This window comes from Gekko japonicus, unplaced genomic scaffold (genome assembly GCF_001447785.1).
Source record: "Gekko japonicus isolate JY-2015 unplaced genomic scaffold, Gekko_japonicus_V1.1 scaffold1295, whole genome shotgun sequence".
In the NCBI taxonomy this organism is placed as follows: Eukaryota; Metazoa; Chordata; class Lepidosauria; order Squamata; family Gekkonidae; genus Gekko; species Gekko japonicus.
Window position 1 is genome coordinate 350746 of NW_015168688.1, and position 27215 is coordinate 377960.

Genomic DNA, 27215 nt, shown 5'->3' on the forward strand with positions numbered 1-27215 from the left:
AATATACCCCAATACACCTTATCAGTTTTTTGGGTATATTTGGCATCCCAAATACATCTCGGAATTTTTCAGAAAACTGAAAAAAAAAAAGGTTCTAAAAAATCCCAGAAATATTTAGGAATTACCAGGAAGATTGGGAGCCAGCATCTGCAGGCTTCCAGGGACTGTTTTCCCTCTCTTTTCCTCGCCCACTCCTTTGTTTGTGTATCTGAGGGGAGAGGTTTCTATGGGCTTCCCAGGGTGCTTTTGTCGTCATCCTCGTCTTCATCTTCTTCTTCTCCTCCTCCTCCTCCCAGGGTTTGTTTTTATTTGGTTTGAGTTCAAGGGAACAAAATGAAGCTTGCAAGCTGCCAACTGGCTGAGTGAATTTCACCAGCCCATCTACATACAATCTTTCAGAAGCTGAGAGGTTGATGAGCCACTTCCAGGCCTACCTCAGAACCAGTCCCTTCCCCACTGCAGCTCTTGGAATGTATTTTGCCTGCTCTTCTTTCCTCTTACAGGAGTGATGTACCAAAGGTCATTCCCCACGTGCGAGGGCCAAAGTCCCTGCACCAATGGCAAGAAGGTCCAGCACTTGTCTCTCATTAGCACCTCAGTTTCTTTTTTATGTATACTTTTTCTTTTCATTTTTCTATCTTATTTTCTCAATAAAAACTTAAAATTTCAGTTTTTATTGAGAAAATAAAATAGAGAAAAAAGAAAAGAAAAAACATGCATAAAATAGAAGGCTTCTGATTTTCTCTACAACAAATATGTTTGATTACAAAGTTTTTCTTTGCTGTATATATATAGAACTCTCTCTTTTTTGTATCTTAATCATCAAACCCACAAATCATCAAGTGATTATTGTCTTTTTCCTGCAAAAATCTATAAGGGGTTTTCAATCTGTAATAAACAAACTGTCTTTTCCCTAACCAATGCAGTAAGTTTAGCGATTGCTGCATGGTCCAACATCTTCTCCAACCATTCTTGAAAGCCTGGCCTCCTTAATACTTGGGAGGACCAGCCGGCTCTGGATCCCTGATCACAGCGCTCTCTGGGGTACATATGGGTAAAGGCGGTCCTTCAGGTATGCAGGTCCCAGGCCATAAAGGGCTTTAAAGGTAAGAACCAGCACCTTGAAGTGGATCCGGTAAGCTATAGGCAGTCAGTGCAATGCCTGTAGCACAGGCTGGATATGCTCTCGAGTAGGAAGTCTCATCAACAGCCTGACCGTGGCATTTTGCACCAGTTGCAGCTTCTGGATTTGTGACAAGGGCAGCCCCATGTAGAAGGCATTACAGTAATCCAATCTTGAGGTGACCATCACGTGGATCACTGTTGCAGGTTGTAGCATTCAAGGAAGGGAACCAACTGTCTAATCAGCTGGAGGTGGTAAAAGACCGACTTGGTAGTGGCTGCTATCTGGGCCTCCATTGTTAGAGAGGCATCCAGGAGCACTCCCAGACTCCTAACCTCCGGCGCAGGTACCAATGGTGCCCCCCATTGAAGGTTGGGAGTGGGATCCCTACCCTCGGACCGCCGCAGCTCAGGCACAGGACCTCTGTCTTCATCAGATTCAATTTCAGCCTGCTCAGCCTAAGCCAACCAGCCACAGCCTCTAACGCTCAGCCAAGGTCTTCCGGTTTGGAGTCGGACTGGCTGTCCAACAACAGATAGAGCTGGGTGTCATCTGCATACTGGTGACAACTAGGGATCTGCATTTGGTTCATCTGAACCGAATGCACCCCCGAAAACAGCCCATTCGGGTCCCTTTCGGGCTGCTGGGGGCCGATTCAGATTCTCCCGAAGCCACCCTGAAAATTTGGAGCCTCCCCGGACTGGAAGGGATTTACAATGGAAGCGTCATCCAGAAAGCCCTGTAACTGAGTTGCCACTGCCCTCTCTATTATCTTGCCCAAATAGGGCAAGTTGGAAACCGACCAATAGTTGGCCAATTCGGTGGGATCCAGAGATGGCTTTTTCAGAAGGGGGTGCACCACTGCCTTTTCTGTGACTAGGAAAATGGGTTCATGGTGCAGATTATTTTTTAAGTGCAAAACTCATGCTACTTTTACAGTATAATCCGAAGAACATTTCCCTGGGAGTAAACCCCATCAAATAACTTTGGCTGGCCTTGGAGCTGTGAGAGCAGATATTCTTTGACTTTACTGATCAGTAAATCATTGTGGTTTTAAGGAGGTGGTATCATAGCACCACCCCCAAACACATTTCTAAGGAGACAAAAATAAGGCCAACATATACCAAATAAGGCCAACATAAACATGCTGAATATTTATAATCCTGGGGTCATTCCAAACACCTAGTCTTCTGGACGATTCCCATTACTATAACTGATCTGTTCTTATATTTTAGTGCAGGGGCTGTTCAGTAGTTTTTAAATGGGATGTCATTTGTAGATATTATGTTGTATTTATGTTGTATTTGTACATGGCTCTGAGCCCTTTCAAGTTATGTAAGGTAAAGGTTTCCCTTGCTTGAAAGACAGTCGAATCCGACTTTACGGATGCAGTGCTCATCTCCGTTTCCAAGCTGAAGAGCCAGCGCTGTCCAAAGAGGTTTCCGTGGTCATGTGGTCGGCATGACTAGACACCGAGGTGCACGGAACGCTGTTACCTTCCCACTGAAGTGGTACCTATTTATCTACTTGCAATTTCTTGCTTTTGAACTGCTAGGTTGGTAGGAGCTGGGCGCTCACTCCATCATGCGGCACTTGGGTCTCGAACTGCTGAACTACCAACCTTCCGGTCCGCAGTTCAGTGTTTTAACCACTTGAGCCACTGCAGCCCAGGGTCAAGTTATGTAGTGAAGCATAAATTCAAAGAAATGAAGTGTTGACCTATACTTGACAAACTAAGATCTCTGTCATGCTTCTGATTTTTAAGATTTCACTAAGTTACATTTTTACTAACAGCAACATGTTTTCGAAATCTGAGCATCCCAGGCTATAGTCTATACTCTATAGCTCACTCTTAGAGTCATGTAAATTTCTGCAATATCATAAAATACAACTCATCACCCATGGGAAAAGGAACTCGTGGGATCCTATCACAGTTTGTTTGTAGGGTCAGTGTCAACATCTTTATACAGTACATGATTATTTACAGAATATGTTACTTTCAGTCTCTGTTATCTCTGTTAACCCAGGAAAATAAATTGCTATTAGACTAATAAGTTAACTATTGCTGAAAATAGTAACTTTTTAGCCAAAATACGTAAAACAGTAGCTGGAATCAAATAAATATTCATTAACAGGAAAATAGTCTGATTTTTATTTTTCACATTATCAAGTACACATTACAATGTCACACATCCCTATATATGAGTCTTATGGAATTTGTTCTCTTTTTCATTTTTACAAAGTGTACAGAGGGTGGGACATAGTATTTAATAGACATTTTAACAGAACAATTATTTATATTATGTCCTTTTTTTAAAAGTACCATTTAAAACATGGAACTGAAACATCAATTTTATCGCATTGGCTAATTAAAAATAGCCTGTAACAAATGTCAGTACATTAACAATAACTACACTTTTTATTTGCTCTTTATACAGACACATTGTACAAAATCCACTGGACTAAACTCTTAATTTTTTTGTTAAGTTTCAAAAATTATGCTCCAAAACAATGTTTATGATTGCAGGCGATACTGAAGGGAAAGGAAATTGTCAAGTTTTTGTGTTCTTAATTGTAATTACTCAAGAAAACAATTTTTAAAAATAGGTAATACTTTTGAGCAAGAATCTGGGGATTTCAGACCTAAAAGATTTTAATAGATTTTAAATTATTTGAGAGCAGATGACATTCAGAAATTTGGGCAAAACTTCATTGAAAACAAGAGGCACACATATTTCATCAGCTAATGGCTGGATCTTGAGAACTCCTGCATCAGAGAGTGCAAGTGCTTGAAGGAGCAAGCTTTTAAGGCCTCAATCTAACCACACAGTCACCACAATACCAAACATTTGGAGGGCTCTATACAACTCCATGGGAGCTGCTTAATTTACTACAATATCAAGAAATGCTCCATGCCCCAATGCACATTGCTACTGCTGGATCAAAGGTCTTGAGCATGATGTATCTTAGATTTCTCCAACTTTTCCAGTTTTATGAACATGCACCATACATGCTGAAAGCTCAGAAACTGTTTCACATAAATATGGCATAGCAGAGAAAGCTTTCACTTTGCACAAATTTAGACATTCATGTTAGGTTTACATATGGCTATCTGAACTACTTTTTCTATTTTTCTAATTAACCAGCTAGGAAATACTGGCATATTAGAAGGAATGGACATACTGTATCACCTGGCCTTGTAGCATAGGACATGACAGCTGATTTATTGGGGGAAATGGTGTTTCTTATGACATGAAAAGTGAGGAAGCGATGGTGTGAAAACTGCACTTTTGGATCTTGCATCTCACTTTCATTATACTTGACCAGTGCACCAAAGCAGAGATGAAAAATGCAAATATACAAAACACCACATGAAAGTTGAAATCCATTACAATGTGCCCTGGAAGTCAAATTTTGAATTTTGTACATTAATGGACTACTTCCATGCCATGAAAGAGACTGCTGCAGCTTTGCCTCAGTAGCTTTCAGGCAATAGCTCAAGTGGTAACTGAAACTGAAACATCCTTCTAGAAGTGTATAACTGATAGCAAGAAGAATGGGGCAAATGCTTGATAAATTACAGGTTTGAAGAACTGCTCACTCCTTACAAATTATTCTGTTAAGAGACATTTGGTATTCCTAAAAAAGTAATAGTGGTAACATAAGAAAAGCTGCAGGAAAACAAAGGCTTCATGAAAACACATCTGCTTCTATTCTTTACTTGCCCATCTGACGTTGTCCTTCTAAATAGCATATAATTAAAAATTATCTAAGACTGTTGGTGGATAGTTTAAAAAGCAATTTACCAAATATTTCAAAATGTTTCACAGAATCTTGTAAAAATGCATTTAATTTGGGATAAACTTAGCAACAGTCAACTGGGCAATCTATCCTGTCAACAACTGAAACAAATGTCTATCTACAACGAGTCGGTAACAAGTTTCAAAATGCAAATACATTTTTAACACAGAACCAAAGGCAGAGAAGCATACAATTAATACTTAGAGAGTAAGTGCCTCAAGTTTTCCTTTAAAATTCACACCTATTGAAAGAGAATGCTCCCGGCAACCAATTCCTTACTCATTGTGGAAATATTAAATACTATGTAAAATAACCTCAAATAATGGAAAGTGGTACTGTTATGGTGCATAACTACTCAAATGAATATTAACATGTCACACGTTCTTTAAATGAGATAGTTAAATGGGTCCTATGATACAATGCTGTCTCTTGACATTAATTTCTCCCAGATTATTTTATGCACATCTATGACATCTTTATTAAGAGCAAATTAAAAACCTTTTTAACCCATGACAAAACTGAATTAGTATTGCCACTATGAACCACGTCAGTAAGGTAAATATTTCAGAGAATATGGTTGAAAAATGCAGTATGAGACAGGGTTTACTTTATTCAATGCAACTTTATTGTTGCCATCCTTCCTCTTTTATTAAACAAACAGAAGAGAATTCAGAACACACTAATGAACAAAATGTATAAAAGTCAACTAGAAGCAATAATCCTATCTGTATACAGCACTAAAATCAAATGCACAGTATTGTGTTTGTGTGATCCTCTTTAAAATACGACTGTCTAGAGAGCAACATTTTACACACCATCCCCAAATTTATAACATCTGGAGGAGTCCTCATGGCAAGCCAACATCTTTATGGTGTCTCAGAATGTGTTGGTTTTTCTCTGAGGGTCTTCGGAAACCTTTCTTACAGAAGTCACAACGATGGGGATAGTCTTTTGTATGAATGGAAATAACATGCCGTTTGAAACCTGAGGCGTCTGTAGTGCTATACTCACAGTACTCACACTGATAAACTTTTCTACCACTGTGTGTTTTCATGTGTTTTTTGAGTTCTATTTGTAGCTTGAACCCCTTCTTACATCTCTTGCATCTGAACGGAAGATCTTTTGTGTGAACTGAGAGAATATGGCGGCTTAGCACAAACGGATCTGCAATCTTAAAGTCACAATGTCTGCACTGGTGCAATTTTTTGCCTTTGTGCACAGCAACATGTTTTTTCAGTTCTGATGGCCTATGAAAGCCTTTGTCACACATGTCACACTTATGGGGGTACTCTTTTGTATGAACGGAAATTATGTGCCGTTTTAAGTCACTTGAGTTTGAGCTTTTGTGGTCACAGTGCAGACATTGATGCGTTTTGCTTTCTTGATGCATAATGATGTGCTGTTGCAGCTCTTTGGTATCTGAAAATATCTGAAAACAAATGTCACATTTGAAAGGCATTTCCTTACTGTGCCTAGTCTTTACATGAGTTTTCAGGTTGGAAGAGTCAGCAGACCTGTACTCGCAGTACTGGCACTGGTAGGGTTTTTCACCAGTGTGGATTCGCATGTGTTTCTTGAGCTCTGATGGATGCCGAAATCCTTTGCCACATTCCACGCAAATATGAGGAAAGTTCTTGCTGTGTACAGCCAGAAGATGACGATTCAGTAATCCCTGCTCTGCTGTCTCATACTCACAAAATTTGCACTTGTACATTTTATTTGCTGCCTTGTCCCTGTGCATTATTTTGTGAGTAAACAAAGCTCCTGCATGAGAGAAACTTTTCCCACATTCATCACATTCAATTAACTTCTCAGTTTTGTTGGTAAGCTTGTGGCTCTCCAGATGGTTATGCAAACTTAACTTTTTATTTGTAGTGTAATCACAGTCAGTGCATCGGTATTTTTTCTTGGCAAGAAGGTGCTCAGGGTGATTTTTCATGTGCCTTTTCAAGAAGCCCCTGGATTTAAACTTCTTGCCACAAATCATACAGGGGTAGACTGTCAAAGGATGCCCATCAGGCCCAATTATTATTGCTGCAGAATAAAAGCAAACAGAGGATCATGAACATGGCACCCAAGAAATTCAACAGATGTCTTCTAATTTGTGTGCTACAAGCCATGGGAAAGTACAAGTTATGCACATCAAAATCCCATTCCTTTCTGTGAGAAAATTAAGAGTATGCTAAAACACACTGAAATCAGTAGAAAGAAATTAAATACCCTTAACATTTGTGCCCTTCCAGTGCTGAATCAGTTATGTTATATTCACAGCAATAATATGAAGAAGAAGAGGAGATTGGATTTATACCCCGCCCTTCACTTGGGAGTCTCAGAGCGGCTTACAAACTCCTTTCCCTCCCCCTCCCCACAACAGACACCCTGTGAGGTGGGTGGGGCTGAGAGAACTCTGACACAAACTGCTCTTTTTCAAGGACAGCTGTGCCAGAGCTTGTGACTGACCCAAGGTCACATCAGCAGGTGCATGTGGAGGAGTGGGGAATCAAACCCGGTTCTCCCAGATTAGAGTCCGCACACTTAACCACTACACCAAACTGGCTTTCAGCTTTATTCCTATAAAATCAAAATAATTCAGCACTGCAGCACTTAATTAGTATCAAGAGCTAACTAGATAAAATTATACATGTAGAAAGGAACAGCATGCCATATTAGTAGTTCTACCATGGTCTCTCAAAGCAATCTTTTAAAGGAATTACTCGTTTTGATATATTTTAGGTAACAGTTTCCAAATGCATACCCCAAATAATGTAACAAGGCCACCAGTGCAGGAATTTCTAATATTTTAATTTTAAAATGAAAGATGTCTTTAGTAGAATGATGTACTCTTCTGTTTTTTATGTCTCAGATAAGAGAGCAAACTATCAGAAATGCAACAAAATAAAAATGAAAGGTAATCTAAAGTAATATTAGCTATTCTTGTAGTTCAAGCAGAGACCTTAAGAAGGGAATCGTGTTAATGTGCAGTGCTATAATAGCTAATATAGGAAGCAAGCCAGTACATGCATAAAATACATATCAAATAAAAAGTCTGATGAAATGCTTTAACCATAAGAGCTGCATCAGCAAAGGGCAGTGCCATACCAGCAACCCCCTCCTTCCAAGCAAGCATCATGTGCATTGCACAATGCCTGGAGCTGACACGAAAGCAGTGCTCATTTCTCTAGTAACAACCACACCTATAACAAGCCTGTGCTGGCAATATGAGCACAATGTACAGATGTATCCTCTTCTTACTATCTGCAGGCAGGGCCAGTAGCTGTGAAAGAAAAATGGTTCCTTAGACGCCTCCCCCACTCTTGCCTTTCCTTTGCTACCTCTTGGTCAGAGTGTGCTGTTGCAGCTCTTTGGTATCTGAAAATATCTGAAAACAAATGTCACATTTGAAAGGTTAAAGCGCTTGGGGCTCCTTAGCTTGCAGAAACGATGGCTGAGGGGTGACATGACTGAGGTTTATAAGATTATGCATGGGATAGAGCAGGTAAAGAAAGAGGTACTTTTCTCCCTTTCTCACAATACAAGAACTCGTGGGCACTCCATGAAATTGCTGAGCGGTCGGGTTAGAACAGATAAAAGGAAGTACTTCTTCACCCAAAGAGTGATTAACACATGGAATTCACTGCCACAGGAGGTGGTGGCAGCTACAAGCATGGACAGCTTCAAGAGGGAATTAGATAAGCTTATGGAGCAGAGGTCCATCGGTGGCTATTAGCCACAAGGTATAGCTACAGAATCCGAGGCAAGTGATGCTCTGTATTCTTAGTGCTTGTGGGGGTCAACAGTGGGAGGGCTCCTAGTGTCCTGGCCCTACTGCTGGACCTCCTGATGGCATCTGGTATTTTTGGCCACTGTGTGACAGAGTGTTGGACTGGATACGCCATTGGCCTGATCCAACATTGGCTTCTCTTATGTTCTTAACTGTTCTCCAGATGGCAGAGATCAGTTCCCCTGGATAAAATGGTGGACTCTGTGTCATTATACCCTGTTGAAGTGGTGCAGGGTCTGCCACTGGGGAAGCTGACTTGGTGCCTATTGATCTGTCCCTCCAGCTGCTCCATTCTTATAACCCCACCTGACAAAAAGCATATTTTGTAACACTGTATTCAGAATGGTATATTAAACTGCTCCAGCCTGTACCAAGAATACTCTTATATGCAAAAATGATTCCTTATCTTTCACTCCTACTATTAAAAAAATTGTTTCTGTCAGAGCTGACCTTTAAAGCCAGGATCTTCTCAATCTGAATTTTTTCAAAACATGGTGGAAAGCAGAATTTTTGAGAGCAATACAGGTTAAATACGGCAAAACAAAAATATGAATGCATCAACTATGCTTTCTCAATTTTTTAAAATCCATCCATTGGGGGGGGGGGGGAATGCATTTCAAATTTTTTTGTCTTGACAAGCAATTATCACACTTCAATGGGTAAATTAGTATTTACCTGTTTGGTATTGTCTAGATTCCAGCCTCCGCCTTTTCTTTGGTTTTTGTTTTGCTAATCTCCCAAGACCAGGAGATTCATCTATGTGCAAGAGGGCACTTGCTGTACCATTCCGGTTTTCAACTGCATCAGTGTTATTACCTAATAATAATAAAAAATTATATAACACCTGCATCCTGTAGAATATTCAGAACTCTGAACTAACATGCTAATTAAATTTTAAAAACAAGATAAAGAATCAAGCACTGAAAGGGCAAATGCCTTTTAATACTCAGCATGCCGCTGATGAGGCTTGAGATGAAAAGTAACCACACAGCAACTACCTGAGATCCAAACCTAGGGAGGTGGCTCTGGATAGCGAGCTGTTCGCTACACACATTCAAGATCCATGGATTTTATTATGCTACCATAAACCACTGATCAATAGTTCAGAGTGGCACATAGTGAAACATCATAAAATAGTCTCTTTATAGCTGCTTGTTTGCACACATTGGGATTAGAGCCCCTTCACATACATACAGCAGCAGGGAAGCCACTTCCATGTGGTGTGATCCAATGTTCACGTCCAATGTCACTGCTGAATGTGTGGAAATATCATGATGATATGAACTGGTTTGATAACCTAGTCTTTCAAAGCCAACTTCCACACCCTGGGAAGAAGGACAACTACTAGCCGTCAACTATCAACCTACATGCCTGAAAGCGTCACACATGCTCCCCAGTGGCATGGACGCCATTTCCTCTGGTCTGATCAGACAACACTGGAAAGTGTGCATAACTATGGCAGCAATGTGGCTAGGACTGATTATGTGAGTCTTTGCTCTCCTACGGGAAGGGAGAAAAAGTAATGGGTGCAAACTGAATGTGCATGAAAAACAGATCTAAGGCAAGTAGTAAAATGCCAAAATTACAGGAATAGTGATGCTTCAGTATTTTTATTGTTATTGCTTAAAATTCTCAATAAAATATACTGCCTAAGTGCCAAAAATTACAGCAGCATAATTCCTGATTCAGATTCTTTTTTGAGAACAGTGACCACCCTTGTCATCATTCATTTGCTTTTTTAAAAATAGGAACAGCCTTGCAGGAATAGTGTTTAGAAGGTCCCATGGCAGCTGCCTTTGAGAAACGGATGCCTTGTTTTCTCTTTCAATACTACAGGTGCACTTCAGAATGCCTATGGTTTAGGATTATATAACCATCATAATTTTATTTTTATTCTATTGTAAACTGCAATAATAAAACTGATATAATTTCTTCTGGAATGCAAATGACTTCTATGTATTTCTGTATACAAATTGCAGCAGAAAATATTGAGCACACTCCATCCAAGAGAAGACTCCATTAGTTTCTCCAAAAAGATATTATCAGGTGCCAAAAATCCTCAAGTTGCAATTTTCAGATGGAAGCGATTACCAACACTTTAACATTACACAAGAAAAGAAAAATCCAGCAGACTTGTTTTAATAGTTATTCTGGGTCAGAGATGCCAGTGTTCTTCGATCTTCAGAATTTACAACACCAGCGATCATATTGTTTTATTGTTTCTGTATAAATCATTTTACTATCAACTGGAATCTTAGGATAAATTTGGATTTTATGACCTACCATAGGCTGCTGCCCAAGCAATTGGCATAAAGCTTTTAATTTCACTGTCATCAATTTGCTGCTCATGAGCAGCTGCAGCATCCTCCTCTCCTACAATGACTTCCATATAGACCTCATCAGCAATTTCTGCAACATCTAAGAGAAGAAGAAACTAGATGTAATTCAAATATTACCTCACTGTAAACAATCCTCTACCTCAAAATAAAGGCCACATACTTACTTAAATCTTCATCTTCATGCTGAGAATCATTTACTGTCATATAAACCATTTTTTCCCTTGGAATACGAACACTGCTATTTTGATTAATTAATGTCTCCCCATGGTCATTTTCGGATTCACTTTCCATAATGTCTACTGTGCCTCCTAAGTGTTTAAAAAAAAAGTTAGAGAAAGTATTTTGTGAGAGCATGTTTCTACTAATTTTTGATCTCTTGGACAGCTACTTGGAAAAGAACATGAGGGATAGCTGGCTAGTATCTTAACCACCACACTCTAAACCAGGGGTCCCCAAACTTTTTGAGCTTGCAGGTACCTTTGGAATTCTGACACAGCATGATGGCTGCCACAGGAGATGGAGCCATCTATAAAATGACTGCCACAGCTTACCTTCAGTTCCATAGTGAAGATCTCTGTGCTGTGGTGGTAGGTACTTGCCAAAGCGACATTTGCCCAGGCAATCAAATCTCACTTTGGTAATTAGAAGCCTTGCTAAGCAAAAGCCCCACCTGGACCCACCCACTTTCTAAAAACACTCGGCAGGCACCTAGAAAGGTGCTGGCAGGTGCCATGTTGGGGGCCAGTGCTCTAAACCATCTTGCCAACAGGTTCTGCAGGCAAAAATAGGCAGCAACCGTGGGACAATAGAGAATCATACAGGTCCATAGCTGGGGTTTTTTTTAAATTTCGGGGGGCCTTTAAATAAGTCAGGGGGCACCCCTGTGCACCCCCCCCAAGTGTCTGTGTGTGTGTGGGTCTTTGATGGGAGAAGGCTGTTTGGGACCTGGGGTGGGGGCAACTCCGCGAGGCCCTCATTAGACTTCCCAGTCCCGGATTGGCACCTGTGGGGTGTGGTAAAGACCTCCCCTGCCCCCCCGGACGTGGTTCCGACAACAGCTGCGAGCAACACAACACCTGAGGAGACCCTTCCCCACTAAATGGCCCTGGAAGGGGGGGGGGATTGTGAGACGTGCCCTTTGGCCAAAGGGCTCAACCAAAGCCAGCGCCTACTTTCCGAAGACCACTGGTGGCTTCAGAACGTGGTGGTGGGGGTCTCCTGTTCTGCATGAGGGCAGTCTGGATTTGGCCCTTGGCAAGGAGGAGAAGGAGCTGGGAGAGACACTCCCCTCCCGAGAGCCATTGAAGGCCTTTTCACAGCTGGGGGGCTGAGCAGTAACCCCCCCCCAGTTCCGTTGGCCAGAGCTGCCCCTAGCTCTGTGTGCCAGGTCCCTGCCCCCATTCCCAACTCCTGGGTGTGCCTGGAACTGGCCACAGGCCTGCAGCAAGATAATGGAGGCTTACACACAGGCCAGATCTAGGCGACTCTCGAGAAAGGTAAGCTGCAATAAGGCCTGGGAGAGGTAGCTGGGCTGGGCAGAGGACCAAGAGCTCCATGGGGCTGATGCCTCTCAGAGTTGAGGTCTAGAAGGACCGGAGAGGCAGGGCCGGAGTGCACCAGAACACCTTCTAATCCAGGCTTGAGCAGGAGAGGGGCTGCCGGCTGAGGACCTGAGCAAACAATGGGTCTGTGTCAGGGGGCCTGGGCTCGATGGTAAGTTGTAGGGCCTTGATGGTAAGTCAGGGGGCTGGGCCCAGAGAGGCCCCACTGTAGCTACAGGCCTGGAGCCATAACTGGCCCAAGGACTTTCTTTTGGCAATCCCAAGATTAAGACTTTTATGTTTCTTTCTAAAATTGTAACTCCCTTACCCAAATCATCTTCTCCAGGATCAGCTTTGAAAATATAGACTTTGATGACTTCTGGACAAATACCATCCATTTTACAAGGATCACTGTCTGACTCAGCTTTTATAGTTATTTCCCCAGAACTCTCATTTTCTGTCTTGACAGCATCATCCACTACAGGGAAAAACAACAACACACAAAACAGTAAACTCACCATAAACAGACTGTATTAAAACTGAAGTTTAACATTTCAATCCTTGAAATATTGAAAATTACAACAAAATTATGTAAATCTAACCATGGAAGACATATTAGAAACTGTCCTAATAAGAGATAACAAACTAGTAAAAGGGGTTTTTTTTAATCAAGTAAGAATGTAAATTAAAAAATGCAAATACTCTCCTGCATTGTCTCACTGAAATAAAATATTCGTCCTAATTATCTCCTGGTATTGCGAAGTTGGAAGGTAGATACTGACAGCTAATCCAGAAATTAACAAAACTATGGATACACCTAGATCTGATCTACAGCAGGTAGAGCTCTATTTGCAGCCTACCATATGCCTGGAAATCCATCTCTGGGTGTCAGATGACTCCATGGAACAGTGCTGGTTTTAGTGGGGGAGGCGGGTTCTGCAGTGGGAACAGGGAACTGGTGAAAACACCTCCCCCCACCATTTGGATTCAATACCTCCCTAATAATAAAATGTGAGTTTTGTTGTGATTTATCCTGGAACAATTATCATACTGAATAAAGAGATTCAATATGTCAGACAGCACAAAGAGTGAATTAAACTAAAAATTCTCTGAGCAACATGCATGAATCTTAAAACAGAAATCATTCCTAATCTACTGTTCAGAGTTACCCAGATATGTGATATGAAGCCAAACTAGAGAGAGAGAAACAAGGCAGGAGGGAAAATTACATGCAAAACAGATGAGTATGGAGAAATCAGGCATAATTTCTCAGCCTGTTTCTTAACCTCTCCTAATTGTACATTCGCATTAAAATCAATGGTCTTAGACTGGAGTAATTCTGCATTGGCTTCAACAGTAAGTTGCTTATCTCTTGTGCTCCACAAAGAGGTGCACAACTCAAACAGATGGGTTGCAAGGGACCTAGCCTGGGAGCTAAGTGGGCCGTCTTGTGATGGCACCTAGCTCCATTACGCTCTGTGTAACCTGGGGGGCGGTGGTGGTTAGAATACTGGCTCTCAGATATTCATTCTCAAGGCTAAACAGTGTTCTCCCATCCTCCCAATTTCTTCATTGCATTACAGAGGCTTGTGTTCGCAAGCCCCTGGGATCCAGCGGAGTAATTTCTTGCATTTGCAAGCACAGCAGAGAGCTTGCAAGGAACCTGAGGAGGGAAAGATCAAAATAAAGACTCCTAGCTGAACTCCATGTTCTTATTCTCCCACCCAGGAAGCCTCCTGCCAGGTTCCAGCATGAATGTGACAAGAGACTTTCCAGGTGAAGAACTAAAGAAGGGATCAGTAGAGCAACTCTTTGCTGGGCTGCATGTGGTCCATGGGCTATGTGCTGAGGACTCCAGATGCATACAGAGATCTCGCTTCAGCTGAAAAAAATCTAGATATTATTTTCCTGATGACGTAATATGAATACCTTGGCTCTCCAGAACGGAAAGTGAAAATGTATGGCCAAACAAACCTCTTCTGGGTGATGGGGGCAGCTGGCACAATTAGTAATCTTAGTACCAAATTACCCTTAAACTGAGAAAAGTGAGTGTAAAACCAATTGCCCTAATCTAGAAAGGGTCATCTACTAATGAAAACAGTTTTATCCTCCTAGATCTGTCCCCATTCACGCAAATGAGTTCTGCAAGTGGGCAGGGGTTAGAGTGGGAGAAAACCCTGAATCCAGCATCAATAAAAGGATAAAACACATCTTCAGTACATGACAAGATAGTAGCAAATTATAAGGCAATTAACCTGTAAGCATTACTAATGACTAATGAGGATTTGTTACAAATAAATCATGTCAAACCATCTTAGTTGCCTTATGTAATAGACAAGGAAAATGCAAAATACAGGCAGCCCAACCTGATCTAGAGTTGTATCTGCAGTGGCGCACATCTCTGTTGCTGCCACAACAGTTGAAGTAGCATTCCATATTAGGCAAGCTCTACACTTGCCTCATCAGCCTCCATTCCCCATTTTACCAATACCAGATTGCACTTGTATTATAGTGTCAGTGCACTGCCATACATTATCTGAAACCAAATTTTAATTGAAGTGTCAAACAAATATATATATGCATTATATTATTTTAAAAGACACACAAATCATTTAAAAAGGTGAGATTTTATATTCCCCTGCAAAGCAGTTATTGGCTGGATTAAACTACTCCAAATGAAGCAATAACCTCTTGGCTCAAAAATCTTGTAGAACTAGTTTGGGAACCTTAAAGTAAAATATGAATAGGGATTCACTGAATATAAACTCTAGTGCGTGCTGTCACATCAAATTATACAGAATATGCATTCTGTTACAAAACAAGACCATTTTAGATAGAAGTAAGAATTTAGAAAACATTATTATATGGGAATCCAGATACGGAAAAATCTATATATTACTAAGAGGAAATAACTGACTACCATCACCCTTCACTGTATAGATACACATAGCTTTGGAAGTGTACAAAGTTCTTTTCTTAATGAACCCACAGCTCTCATTTAGACTAATGTTTCTGTCCTATACTACTTGTCAGTTGCAATTCTGTTATGAAATATTAGTCCTAAATACTAAGTGCATAGTGTTGCACTGACCCAGATAACTCATGGGGCTCTAAATGGTTTGATGATTATGAAGGAGTTCTCCCACAGCACATCTTAATGATTCCATCCATATACCTTTTGCACCTTTAGGTAGCTTTGAGTGCTACTGCTATAACATTTCTGAAATGTTGGCTACTGCCAGCATATTATTACCAAACCACAATGACGCAGTGACATAATGTCAACTCACAACAATGTGCTGCTACTACACTTCACGGAACCCCATCATAGCTCTTTCTGTGATGGCACATTCCAATACTTGTGCCGTAAAATGAGAAACAGACTACAGCATTCCACACGATCTTTGTCAGCATTACTGATAACTAAAACTAAATTTTAAAACTAACGTTTAACACGTATGCACAAAGTATTACGCATAATGATAATATAATAAATACTTGTTTTTATGTACTTCTGCCTTCAGGAAATAGATGCCCTTTCCCTGCTCCTCTTACCCGCCCAATCCTCCTCCTCTTGCTTCCTGGAGTCCACTGTAAGTTCTGTGGCTGAATCAGGGTGGATAAAAATCAATGATTTTTTTTTTAATTAAAACTCAGATTTTTTAAAAGATAAAATGCTTTTTGAGCAAAAACTACCTAAAGATTGCTTTGTATTTAAGATACATTATATCCCAAAGAGCTTTAATCATGAAATATGGATTAATTTTAAATTATGTAGTATGAGACTGTATATTCACATGAAGTTTAAAAAATATATAAATGAATTCTATTATTCCTTCAATGTCATGGTCTCCCAGAGGTTTCTCTCACTTTTTTTGTATTTTTTTATATATACGTGTGTGCGCATGACTGTGTGTCCACCTGGAAGTCATGGTGACCTCTGGTTACTGACCCCTGCTGGGGGCCTGGAGGATATTCAGAGAGGCAGCTGAATGAGGCCTGCCTCTGCCTCTGGTATTTCAAGGTTTCCCATTCAAGTACTTGCCAGTCAACCCTGCTTAGCTTCTGAGATTTGATGAGATTGGGCGGTGTGTGGCTGCACAACATCAAGAAGCCAGACGTCATCAGCCAGCCGACAAGATGCCGTAGGAACACGACTGACCCAGCCCGCAGATGAAGCCCGGCTAGCTGCAGTGTGTGTGTAATTAATGCTGTATGTTTGTCTTCCCTATCCCCACAAATATTGTTAGTCCAACTGTCTCAAGAGTAACTGTAAATCGCTCTGAGCCCGCAGGTATGTGGGAAAGAGCGATCAATAAATCGAAAGCATTATTATTATTATTATTATCATCCAGGTCAGGGCCTCCCAGAGGTTTCTTTAAGATTATTTTGGGTAATTTTTCTATCTAGAAGACGCCATCACAAATGCTTGGTTTTGCAGTTCTCAAAAATGTGAATTTGTGTCTGAAAGATAATATGCCTCTTCTTAACAGCAAAAATGTTTTCAAATAAATACAGAGTTGAGAAAGAGACCTCAATCCTACATGCAAATCTATGTACACACAATCAACCCCTTATCTCCTAAGTGCTAAGTTTCAAGAAGTTCAATGGTGTGGAATAGATATGGATAAGGAAAAGATGTTAATTGTGATGAGGGAGGAGCAAGCAATACAAATGAAAAGTGAAACTTTTTAAGCATAATATTTCCGAAGTCTTGAGATCTTTGTAAATGTAGCCTCATCGATGTTTAAGCAGATACAAGAATACATATATGTTATTGTAATTAGTTTAATAATAATAATCATAATAATGAGGAGGAGTAGGTTTTTATACCCAGTTTTCTCTACCTTAAGGGGTCTCAAAGTGGCTTACAATCTCTTTCGCTTCCTCTCCCCACGACAGGCACCTTGAGAAGTTGGTGTAGCTGAGAGAATTCTGAGGGAACTGTGACTGGCCCAAGGTCACCCAGCAAGCTTCATGTGGAGGAGTGGGGAATCAAACCCGGTTCTCCAGACTAGAGTCCACCACTCTTAACCAGTATACCACACTGGTGGTGGTGGTGGTGTAATAAATGGTCTGGGACCCTCACTCCCCTGTGACTACCTCTCACAACCCCCCGCACTCCCTTCAGTCTTTGTCTAGGGGCTTCTTGCAGGTGCCTGGCCTCAGGGAGGCTCAGTTATGTGTCACCTGTGGAAGGGTCTTATCAGTGGTGGCCCCTACCCTGTGGAATGCACTCTCGGATGACACCCGTGCCCTGCCGGACTTATTTAGTTTCTGTAGGGCATACAAAGCTGAATTGTTTAGGTTGGCCTTTGGAGGGTAACCACATGTTCGGGCTGTTTTAATATTGGTATGGTGATAGCTACATATTTTAATATTTTAATGTTAACATTTTATATTTGTTATTTGTTTTTATGGATTTTTTTACTTGATTGGTTTTAATGTTGTAAGTTGCCACGAGACCCTTCAAATGAGTGGCAACTAAAAAATCTAATAAATAAATATTATTAATGACTATTTTTTCCCTTCTGATAAGGAACAGCAGAAAAGTTGTCCAAATATGAGTGATTAACCTATTAAACTGGAGATAGTTCGTCTCACAATGACTTCATAATTATATATTTCAAATAGTAAATAACCAAAGCAATAATTTTCTGATATAACTGTAAAACTAACCTGAAAGGTTATTATTTTAAAAATGAAACCTTCATATGGGTTGTAAATATTAAGGTTAAAACAACAATCAAGAATGAGCCGCTATACAGAAAACTATGGTTTAAATTGAGTCTTGCTGGCTAGTGATTTAAAATCAGTTTGATTTCAGTCAAATCCACCCTGTGCTGGATGCTTTCACTTTCTTGAGAAACTGAAACCTTCGTCAACCATAATAAATATGCTATGTTTCTAAAGCACCATGAAGGCTGCCACCTTGGATCCATCAAACGCCTTCTCTGCCAGAAATTACTTCAACTCGTCATTTAGCATCACTAAAACCTCAAAAGGATGCAATTTTAAGCAGATTTACTGGGAAGTGAGCCCCACTGAACACAGTGGAACTTACCTCCAAATAAATATGCATAGGGAAAGGCTGTGCAGCTCCAATCCAATATACACACTTCATTGGAAGCAGACGTTATTGAACTCAGAGCAACTTATTTCAAGCAAACATGCATAGGATGAAACTGTAAAACAGAATAAGTGAAAGTTTGAATTAAGACATTTGTAAATAAAACTGTCATTTTAAAAATACTTTATCCAGAGACTTACAGGAAATCATGAGATAATCTTCACAGTTGCCCTTGTCATCATCATGTCCCACAGGTATTCCACTGGCATCAATTACAGCTTCAGAGGCACAGTCTGCTACTAATACTTCTGAAACTACATCCTCTTCCAGAGAATCTGCAACAATTTCTGCTTCTACAACATTATTATGATCATGAACTACATGTTCCATATGTCCAACTTCAGGTATGTGCATTGACTCACTAGTAAGTACATGCTCTGGTACTGACATTGCTGTTGCTGTGATCTCAGAGGATAAAACTTCATCAGGAACAGTGCAGTGTGCTAAAGACACTTCTTCAGTGACATCAGTGTCCAGCACTGGTTCAGGTATAATAACAGTTTGAGATACATCTGTATCTTCCATGATATCTGGACAGTGAACATCTTCAATAACAACGTCCTCAACGACATCTTGGATAACTACAGAATCTGGATCATCAGGGACAAAGTTATGAACAGTTATGTCAGAATCCTCCACATCTGACACATATACAGTTTCCTGTATTTCTACTACAATTTCATCTCCATTCAGATGTGTTCCATCAGCTCCTGAAATACACAAAAGTAACAAAAATTACTGTACCAGCATAGCCCAAAATTTCATAAAAATCCTTAATATTTATTTATCAGTACAGGGATAGCTTTAATTTGTTTAGCACACCAGTTCAGTTCAGTTTATTGTAAATAGCCATTGGCCCTTACAAGTTTACAAAACACTCAACAGAGAAGAATACAGATTGTATACAAAGTATAAATCAGCAAATAAACAAAAATACCATGTAGAACCATAAGTCAGTAAGCAAATACAACTACAAATTCAGTGCAATAACAATAGTAGCAAGAATAAGTACCTAAGTTACATCCCCTCTGCCACTTTCGACTTTATTTCCTTTGCAGCAGGGCAAATAATGAAACTCTATATGACACATACACATCAATATCAGATAGCAAAAATGAAATTTTCTCAGTGACGGGGTATAAACTTAAACCAGATAAAATTTCTGCCAAAAATTTGGCTTTGGGATTGGAATGTAACAGACAAAAAAAAAAAAAAAGAGGATGTAATGAAAGTCCTCAAGTGCATTGGATCCATAAATATGAGTTAGGCCACCGGAATTTGATTAAAGCGACCCTCCAAAAGTGCCGGTGCTAGTGATTGAAAGCATAAGAAAGTAAACGTCACTCTAAGTAAATAGTTAGAGATGCTGCTGCTTTTGATTTTAATATTAAGGAATGGTTGATCCATGCATCAAAGACATAGATCCAGTTTCTAAGTTGGGAATTGATCTACTGATGTTCCTAGAAGATCATCGGGGATGGAGTATCTTGAGAGTATGCTGTTGAGACACACAAGGTGCTGCGGATCTTTGAATAAACAACAAATGGAAAGATTGTTGACTGAGCAAGTTAGATCTTAAGTTTTCAATTCTTTCCCAATATTTTATCATTGTTTAATGTGCCTGAGCCCTGAGAGAGGGCATACCAGCTTCAGCTCTCATCAAAGCAGCTGGAGACCCCTTGGTTAGCATGCACCTTAAGAACTGGTTCTTCTGAATTACTTCAAGACTGTCCAGGTTGTCGTCATTCCATCCCCACACTTTGACTCCATATAGGAGATGCGGTATAACCTTGTTCTTGTATAGTTTCAGAGCAGGATCTATAAGATGCCCACCCTTAGAATAATAAAAGCTCGAGATAAACAATTCTTAGTGCTGATGATTTAACCATTGCCATATAGGTGGTCCAATTTAGAGTCTCTCTAAATGTTACACTAAGGTATTTAAATAAACTACATTGTTTAATTGGATTGTCCAAAATACTCCAAGGAGAAAGTTTTGCCCTTTTTCTAAAAACTATTACTTTGGTCTTTTTAAAGTTAATGGTGAGAACTTCTTTACAATATAGCCATAGTTGGTGCAACAGCCTTCCCAGACCAATTTTTGTGACAGAAATTAAGACTATGTCATCTGCGTATAACAGAATTGAAATTTTTGATGACCCAATGAGGAAGGAACAAAACGAGGACCTGACAGGCTCCCAACTATGTTATTAATATACAGATTAAATAGTAGGGGAGCCAACACACATCCCTGGTTCACGTCCTTCCAGACAGGAATTCTGTCAGTTAAAGAGCCAGAAGTTCCTACTTTGACTTGGGTGTGGGTATCTTTATGTAGGTCTCGAAGCAAGAATAATAGTCTATTATTGATGTTAACGTCTGTCAGCTTTGACCACAATCAGGTCATATTAATAGAATCAAAAGCGGCGGCCAAGTCAACAAACGCTACATAGTCTTCAGAGGGCCATGTATACCTGAAAAAGCCAGTTGATAAAGTGTTTGGCAATGATCAATGGTCCTTAATCCTTTCCTAAATCTTGCTTGGACAGAGTGAATAATTTGCTTTTCAGATACCCAGCCTTCTAATCTAGACACCAGATATTTACTATATAGCTTAGCCACTATATCAGGCAAGCTTACTGGTCTGTAATTCTGTGGACCAGATTTAACCTCTTTTCTATGTATAGGGGCAATAATGCTTAATTTCCATCCGGAAGGAATGCGGCATTAATTTGTGAAAAAACTCCAGCCAATACGGGGGCCATCAGTCTGGAAAAGCTTTATATACATTTGGGGGAATCAGATCTTCTCCAGAAGATTTACCAGGGGCTAAAGAGGCTATTGTTTAGCACACTGCACAACATTAAAACCTGAATACTACTACCCTTTCCCCCCATTTAACCCATGCAAGAATTTAAATTTCATGTGATAAACTCAGAATGGTTATAAACTTTACTGCCATCTTATGTTGCAATTATTATTCATCCACAACCAATTATTTTGTGCGGGGAACAGTCAGGGAGGATTTAATGGTCCTGGAACTGACAGAAGAAAGTCAGTTGCTTTTATAAGGGGCGCGGAAGGAGGGGAAATGGGATTGGTAACCTAAAGTGAGCTGTTTTAGATAAATTGAGAATTGCTAGATTTACACCTAAATCTGGTAATCCAGAGTTTCCATTGTCATGGTTTTCCCCAATATTTTGTAATTTGCCTTTAAACAACCATCTGCAAAAACACATGTATCTTGGATGGAAGCTTTGTATCTAAAACTGTGTATTGCTTTAACAAAGAAATGTATTAATCTGCCACATTACTATGGGGAAAGAACACTGTACAGTGCATAGAGGATGGCAACATATTTTTACATTCAAGATATTTTTCTCATGATAGAATGTAAATCGTAAAGTGGGTTGTATCCACCTTTCTGAATTAAAATCATTTAAAATAATAACAATCTATCTTGCTGCCCTATAGTGAAGATACATAGCCTGTCACTGATTATGTTATGTGATATTTCTTGACATACCTGTTGGATCAAAAAATGCATGTGGATCATGTGGTTGTAGTTCAAGCCCATCTTCATCCATGGTCTTTAACTTTCATCAGTCACAAAGTCTGTAAAATTAAAACAAAGACAGCTATCAACTAATTATCAGCATTCTGTATCTAAGTGTAACCTCTATATTTAATTCAGCAGTTCATCAAGGTTCAAAATCTTTGAAAGAAAAAGGAGCATACTGTTGAGGAACAACAACTCCTCGGGGCTTGCATTTTCCCCTCAGCTGCAAAGTAGTTTGTTTATTTATTTAAACATATATTCCCTGCTTTTCCACCTGGTTCAAGGCAGTTTACAATAGTTAAAAACGTTTTCAGTTTAAAACTAACAAACCCCAAATCTCTCCCCCTCTGTCAACTAAAGATGTGAGGGGCAAGCAATGCATTCAAACCCCCTTCGTGCTTGTTACAGCCAGTAAGAAGAACAAAGCTGTGCAAAGGCAGGACACTTCTGTTCCAGCACTTCCCTCTTCAGGGGCTCACAAGCTTCCAGCTACCTGTTAACAATAAAATGCTTTTTCATTTGTTTGTAATGTCAGTTCCATATAGCATTATACTCTACTGCAGGAACTCAAAAACATACATAGCTTTTCAGTTTGGTTTTTTAAACCACCTTGGGCTTAGGTACCAAAAGCCAGGGTACATTTCTCAAATACATTATAAAATTTACTCTTAGCTATGGTTAAGAAAAGGAGCTGCGGTGGCTCAAGTGGTTAAGACGCTGAACTGCAGGCTGTGGAAGGTAGGTAGTTCAGCAGTTCGAAACCCGAGTGTGCCGCATGACGGAGTGAGCTCCCATCTCTAGTTCCAGCTCCTGTCAACCTAGCAGTTCGAAAGCAAGAAATTGCAAGTAGATAAATAGGTACCACTTCGGTGGGAAAGTAACAGCGTTCTGTGCGCCTTGGCGTCTAGTCATGCCGGCCACATGACCACGGAAACATCTTCGGACAGCGCTGGCTCTTCTGCTTTGAAACAGAGATGAGCACCGCAACCCTAGAGTCGGATTTGACTGGCTTTCGAGCAAGGGAACCTTTACCTTTACTTATGGTTAAGAATATAAACATATGTAGTTTAAGGTGGAGCTGCGGTGGCTCAAGTGGATAAGATGCTGAACTGCAGGCTGTGGAAGGTCAGTAGTTCAGCAGTTCGAGACCCGGGTTGCCGCATGACAGAGTGAGCTCCCGTCTCTAGTTCCAGCTCCTGCCAACCTAGCAGCTCGAAAGCAAGAAATTGCAAGTAGATCAATAGGTACCACTTTGGTGGGAAGGTAACAGCGTTCCGTGCGCCTTGGTGTTTAGTCATGCCGGCCACATGACCACGGAAACGTCTTCGGACAGCGCTGGCTCTTCGGCTTTGAAACGGAGATGAGCACCGCAACCCTAGAGTCAGACTCGACTGGCTTTCGAGCAAGGGAACCTTTACCTTTACCTTTAGTTTAAGGTACCCAAGACTTTAGTAAACAGATATGTACTCAAGACAGAGAAAAGATTGTGAACAAAGGGGCCAAAGGTCATTGCCTAGGTCTCCTTTAGCTATCCCTTCTTACAGAGTTCTCTCATTTAATACCATATGCTTCAACCTTCTCACAGCATTACCAGGAGCAGGGGAGGGGGGACTGCCTGAGAAAAAAAGCCTTGTATTCTATCTTGCGGAAAAGAGTTCTTCATCCAAGGTTTACCCATCCTCTCTGTCTGAGTTGCTCTCCTAACCATTAGGGTTGGTCATTGAAAGTTCTGATCTATAAGTGAACTGACAGGAAGCAGCTGCCAACTCTGGTTCCACACTGCGTTTGTTGGGTGCAAGGAGGCCATGGCTGCTTGTGTAGAGCGTCCAACAAGGTGCTATTGGAGCTAACTACTGGAGGATCACTGAGAAGTATAGTGTGGAATTTTAAAATAATGACCATAGAATATGCTTTTGTCCTTTTTAATTCTTTTCTCCTCTCCTTATCCCTTTGGGCTCTCACAACAAAGAATGATTCAGCCACCTTTTATCTCCCAGTGAAATATCTGTATCATCTGATTTGTGAAGAGAGAAGGGACTGAGTTGAGGAGTCCTCCCAATCTACCTTGGAGGCTTGGGGACCCAGTGGCTTACTATCCATTCTCCACACTGCCTGCTGACCCTCTGCACTGTTCTTTTGTCACCAAAAAACTTTTGGCACCATTTGGGAGCCAGGTTCAGATCTGGAGCTCTATCACCAGAGCAGTATGCACCACAAGAGTCAGTAGGGCCTACCTGCCTTAAGGCTTAAAAAATCATCTCCATCCTTTGACAGATCCTTTCTGTGGCTTCAAGAAGCTTTTACAACTAAGTTGTGAGCCGAACAGGTCAGGAAAGCAGGAAAAGAAGATGATGAAAAGACTGTTTTTTTGAGGCGTCTGCTTTGTTTTGAGGTGGACAAGTGGTAGCTGCAAGAATAATACAAAATTATGCAGCCAAAGAACCATAAGCATCAAAAGTAGAGCTTTCTGGTGCACTTGCTACAGAGGAAGGGCCACTGCTTAGGGGCAAACAGAAATTGTGATTGTCTCAAAATCATGCCCTCGTTTATGAACAAAGTGGTCAAACAGCAATTAAAGGCAAATGAAACTATAACTTTTGGCTCCCCGTTTCCTCGGTGAATCTACCGTTGATATTTTTTCCTGTACCAAACTGAAGTTACATTTCATGCATCTGATAAAGTTCACCAGTCCACGAAAGTCACATTAATCTGTGGAGTCTTTAAGATACCACTCTTTACAACTGTTTTGCTTTTCAACACACACGTAAGCAAGCTGTAAGTAGATTAAAGACTGTGAACAGTTAAAACCTTTAGATTTGTTCTGGTATTGCTATTGAGTTCAGAAATGCTAACACCTATTAACAAGATATTCAGGATACATTCCCAAGAATAGTTGTGCATTTCCCCTAACTTTTAAAGTAAGAATAAAAATAAGAAATGAAATATTTGCTGCCTTAGTATGCTGAAATATTTTGTTCCACAAAATCACTGGATTGGACTCCAGGCCTGGGTGTGACCAGGATGGATGTGACATAGGGTTACCAGAAGACTATTGGAAAATATATTACAAAATAAGTTTTGAATGTTAGCACTCCTTTTTCATTGCCTCTTAAACTTGAAAAATAGTATCTATACAACCCCCCTCCTCCTCACCCGAATTGGCTGAATGCTGTAGCAGCTTTCTCATTGACAGAAGAGGAAGGAACAACTCTTTTTGGTCACCAAAAAAAGACTATGCCAAAGATCATGGGACTCATGTGAACAAAAGCCCAGTGGAACAGAGTTAGAACCTTGCTTGTGAGAACTGGATGAGACTGAGCAGAAAAGCTGACAGGACCCAGCCACTGGCTTTTCAGTTACTACTGCTTTATACAAGAACACTTAGTGTTTTCAGTATGGGGTTTCAAATATACTTACCCTGTTCATGACAATAAGAAATACAAAAGGAGACCGTGACAGTATCTAGCTGCATACCCCATGACACACTGACTGGTATCTGTGAATAAAGTTCCTAGGGGCTCCACTGTGGATTACCTGAAGAAAGTTATTTTTTCTTCACAATTGCGTGTGCCAAATCTGGGAAAACGAACTAACCCTTTCCTAGAAGATTCTGAACTCAAGTTCTAGTGATGTGCAAGCTCTGTCCTGTAAAAAGGGCCAATGCCCTTTCCAGTAAGTGAGCCAATTACCCAAATCTTTATCGAAATAACTGGCCCGGCCCACCCACCCCCATGTCACCGACAGAAAACTCGTCACGAAGTACTATTTATGCTTCACCGTTAAGCGTCATCTTGACAAACTCTGGCACGTGAGGAATTCAACCTGGCACCGTGCGTGCGGACATCTGGGTTCGGTTGTGTGTATAGCTCCTGCCCTGCGGAGTCGAGCCATAATTAACAGCTCGGGACCGGAAGGCATGATGAGAGTTAGGAAGGTCAGAAAACGTCTCTCAGCTGCTGTGCACGCCACAGCGTCACCAATGAAGAAAACACAGGGTGGACTGTCGTGTATCGAGCCCAGGAGGAGCCAAGCAGGACAACTGGGCACAGAACAGGAAAGGAGGGGAGGGGCGAGCCTCCCCTACTGGCGCCGTCACCGCCCTGCCCGCTATGGGGACCGTCTGGGGCCAGAAGCGATTAATTCAAGATGGCGGCCGGCAACCTCCCCCAGCCTCTCTTACCGCCGCCATCTTGTCTCCTCCTCCCAGACTTTTTCGTTCCGACTCAGGCCTAGCCCCGTCATTCCCTCCACCTGGCCCCGGCCTCTGTCCCCGTCCACCTCACATTAGCCCTGCACCTGGCCCCGTCCTCGAAGCTGAGCAACAAGTGCCCAGGCCTTCCAGCCGGGCCCTACGGCCCACTCCTGCAGGATGCAGCCCTGGCGCGGCCTAGCTGCGGCCTTCTCAGGGCCTGTATCGCGGCGGGCGCCGAGGCCTGGTTCTGCGTGGGGGTGAAGGCCTAGCTAGGGCCTGTCCCGCGCTGCTTACCGGACGGGGCGGCGACGGACTCTGGGCAGCCTCTCTTCACGTAGCTGGGCCGAGCTCGATGGTAGTGTCGCTGCGGCGGGCAGGCGGGAGCGGAGGGGAGGGAGGGGCCAAGCTCCGAGCTGAGTGGAAGCGGCCAAGCTCTCCGGGCCGGGCCGCCGTCAGTACGTCACGTCACTTGCCCGAGAGAGACCCAGGGAAATGCGGAAGGAAGATACCGGCGCTGCTGCTGCTGGAGCCGCCTGCTCCTCAGGCCACAAGCCCGCCGGGCGGAGAGCGAACCGGGCCGGGGACGGGAGATTGAAGAGGAAGGGCGGTGGGTCCCTGCCAGCCCCTCCCGCTGCCGCTGCCGCTCCTGCCGCCGCCTCCTCCGTTCCAGCTTGGCCGTAAAATTCTGCTTCGGGCTCAGACTTGTTCAACTCGGCGCCGGTGAGCGGAGAGTTGTTTAGGCCTGGAAA

General features: G+C 41.5%; 1 protein-coding gene across 1 annotated transcript; it reads right to left on the reverse strand.

Annotated features, from left to right (window-relative positions):
* Positions 1 to 5700: 5700 nt before the first annotated feature.
* Positions 5701 to 26834, reverse strand: ZFX (zinc finger protein, X-linked). Its single transcript, XM_015415443.1, has 8 exons — positions 26761 to 26834; positions 22242 to 22330; positions 18856 to 19425; positions 12914 to 13063; positions 11209 to 11352; positions 10989 to 11123; positions 9381 to 9521; positions 5701 to 6958 (listed from the first exon to the last, which is right to left on the reverse strand). The coding sequence occupies exons 2-8, from the start codon at positions 22300 to 22302 to the stop codon at positions 5772 to 5774; spliced, it is 2388 nt and encodes a 795-aa protein (XP_015270929.1). The 5' UTR covers positions 22303 to 22330; positions 26761 to 26834; the 3' UTR covers positions 5701 to 5771.
* Positions 26835 to 27215: the final 381 nt, after the last annotated feature.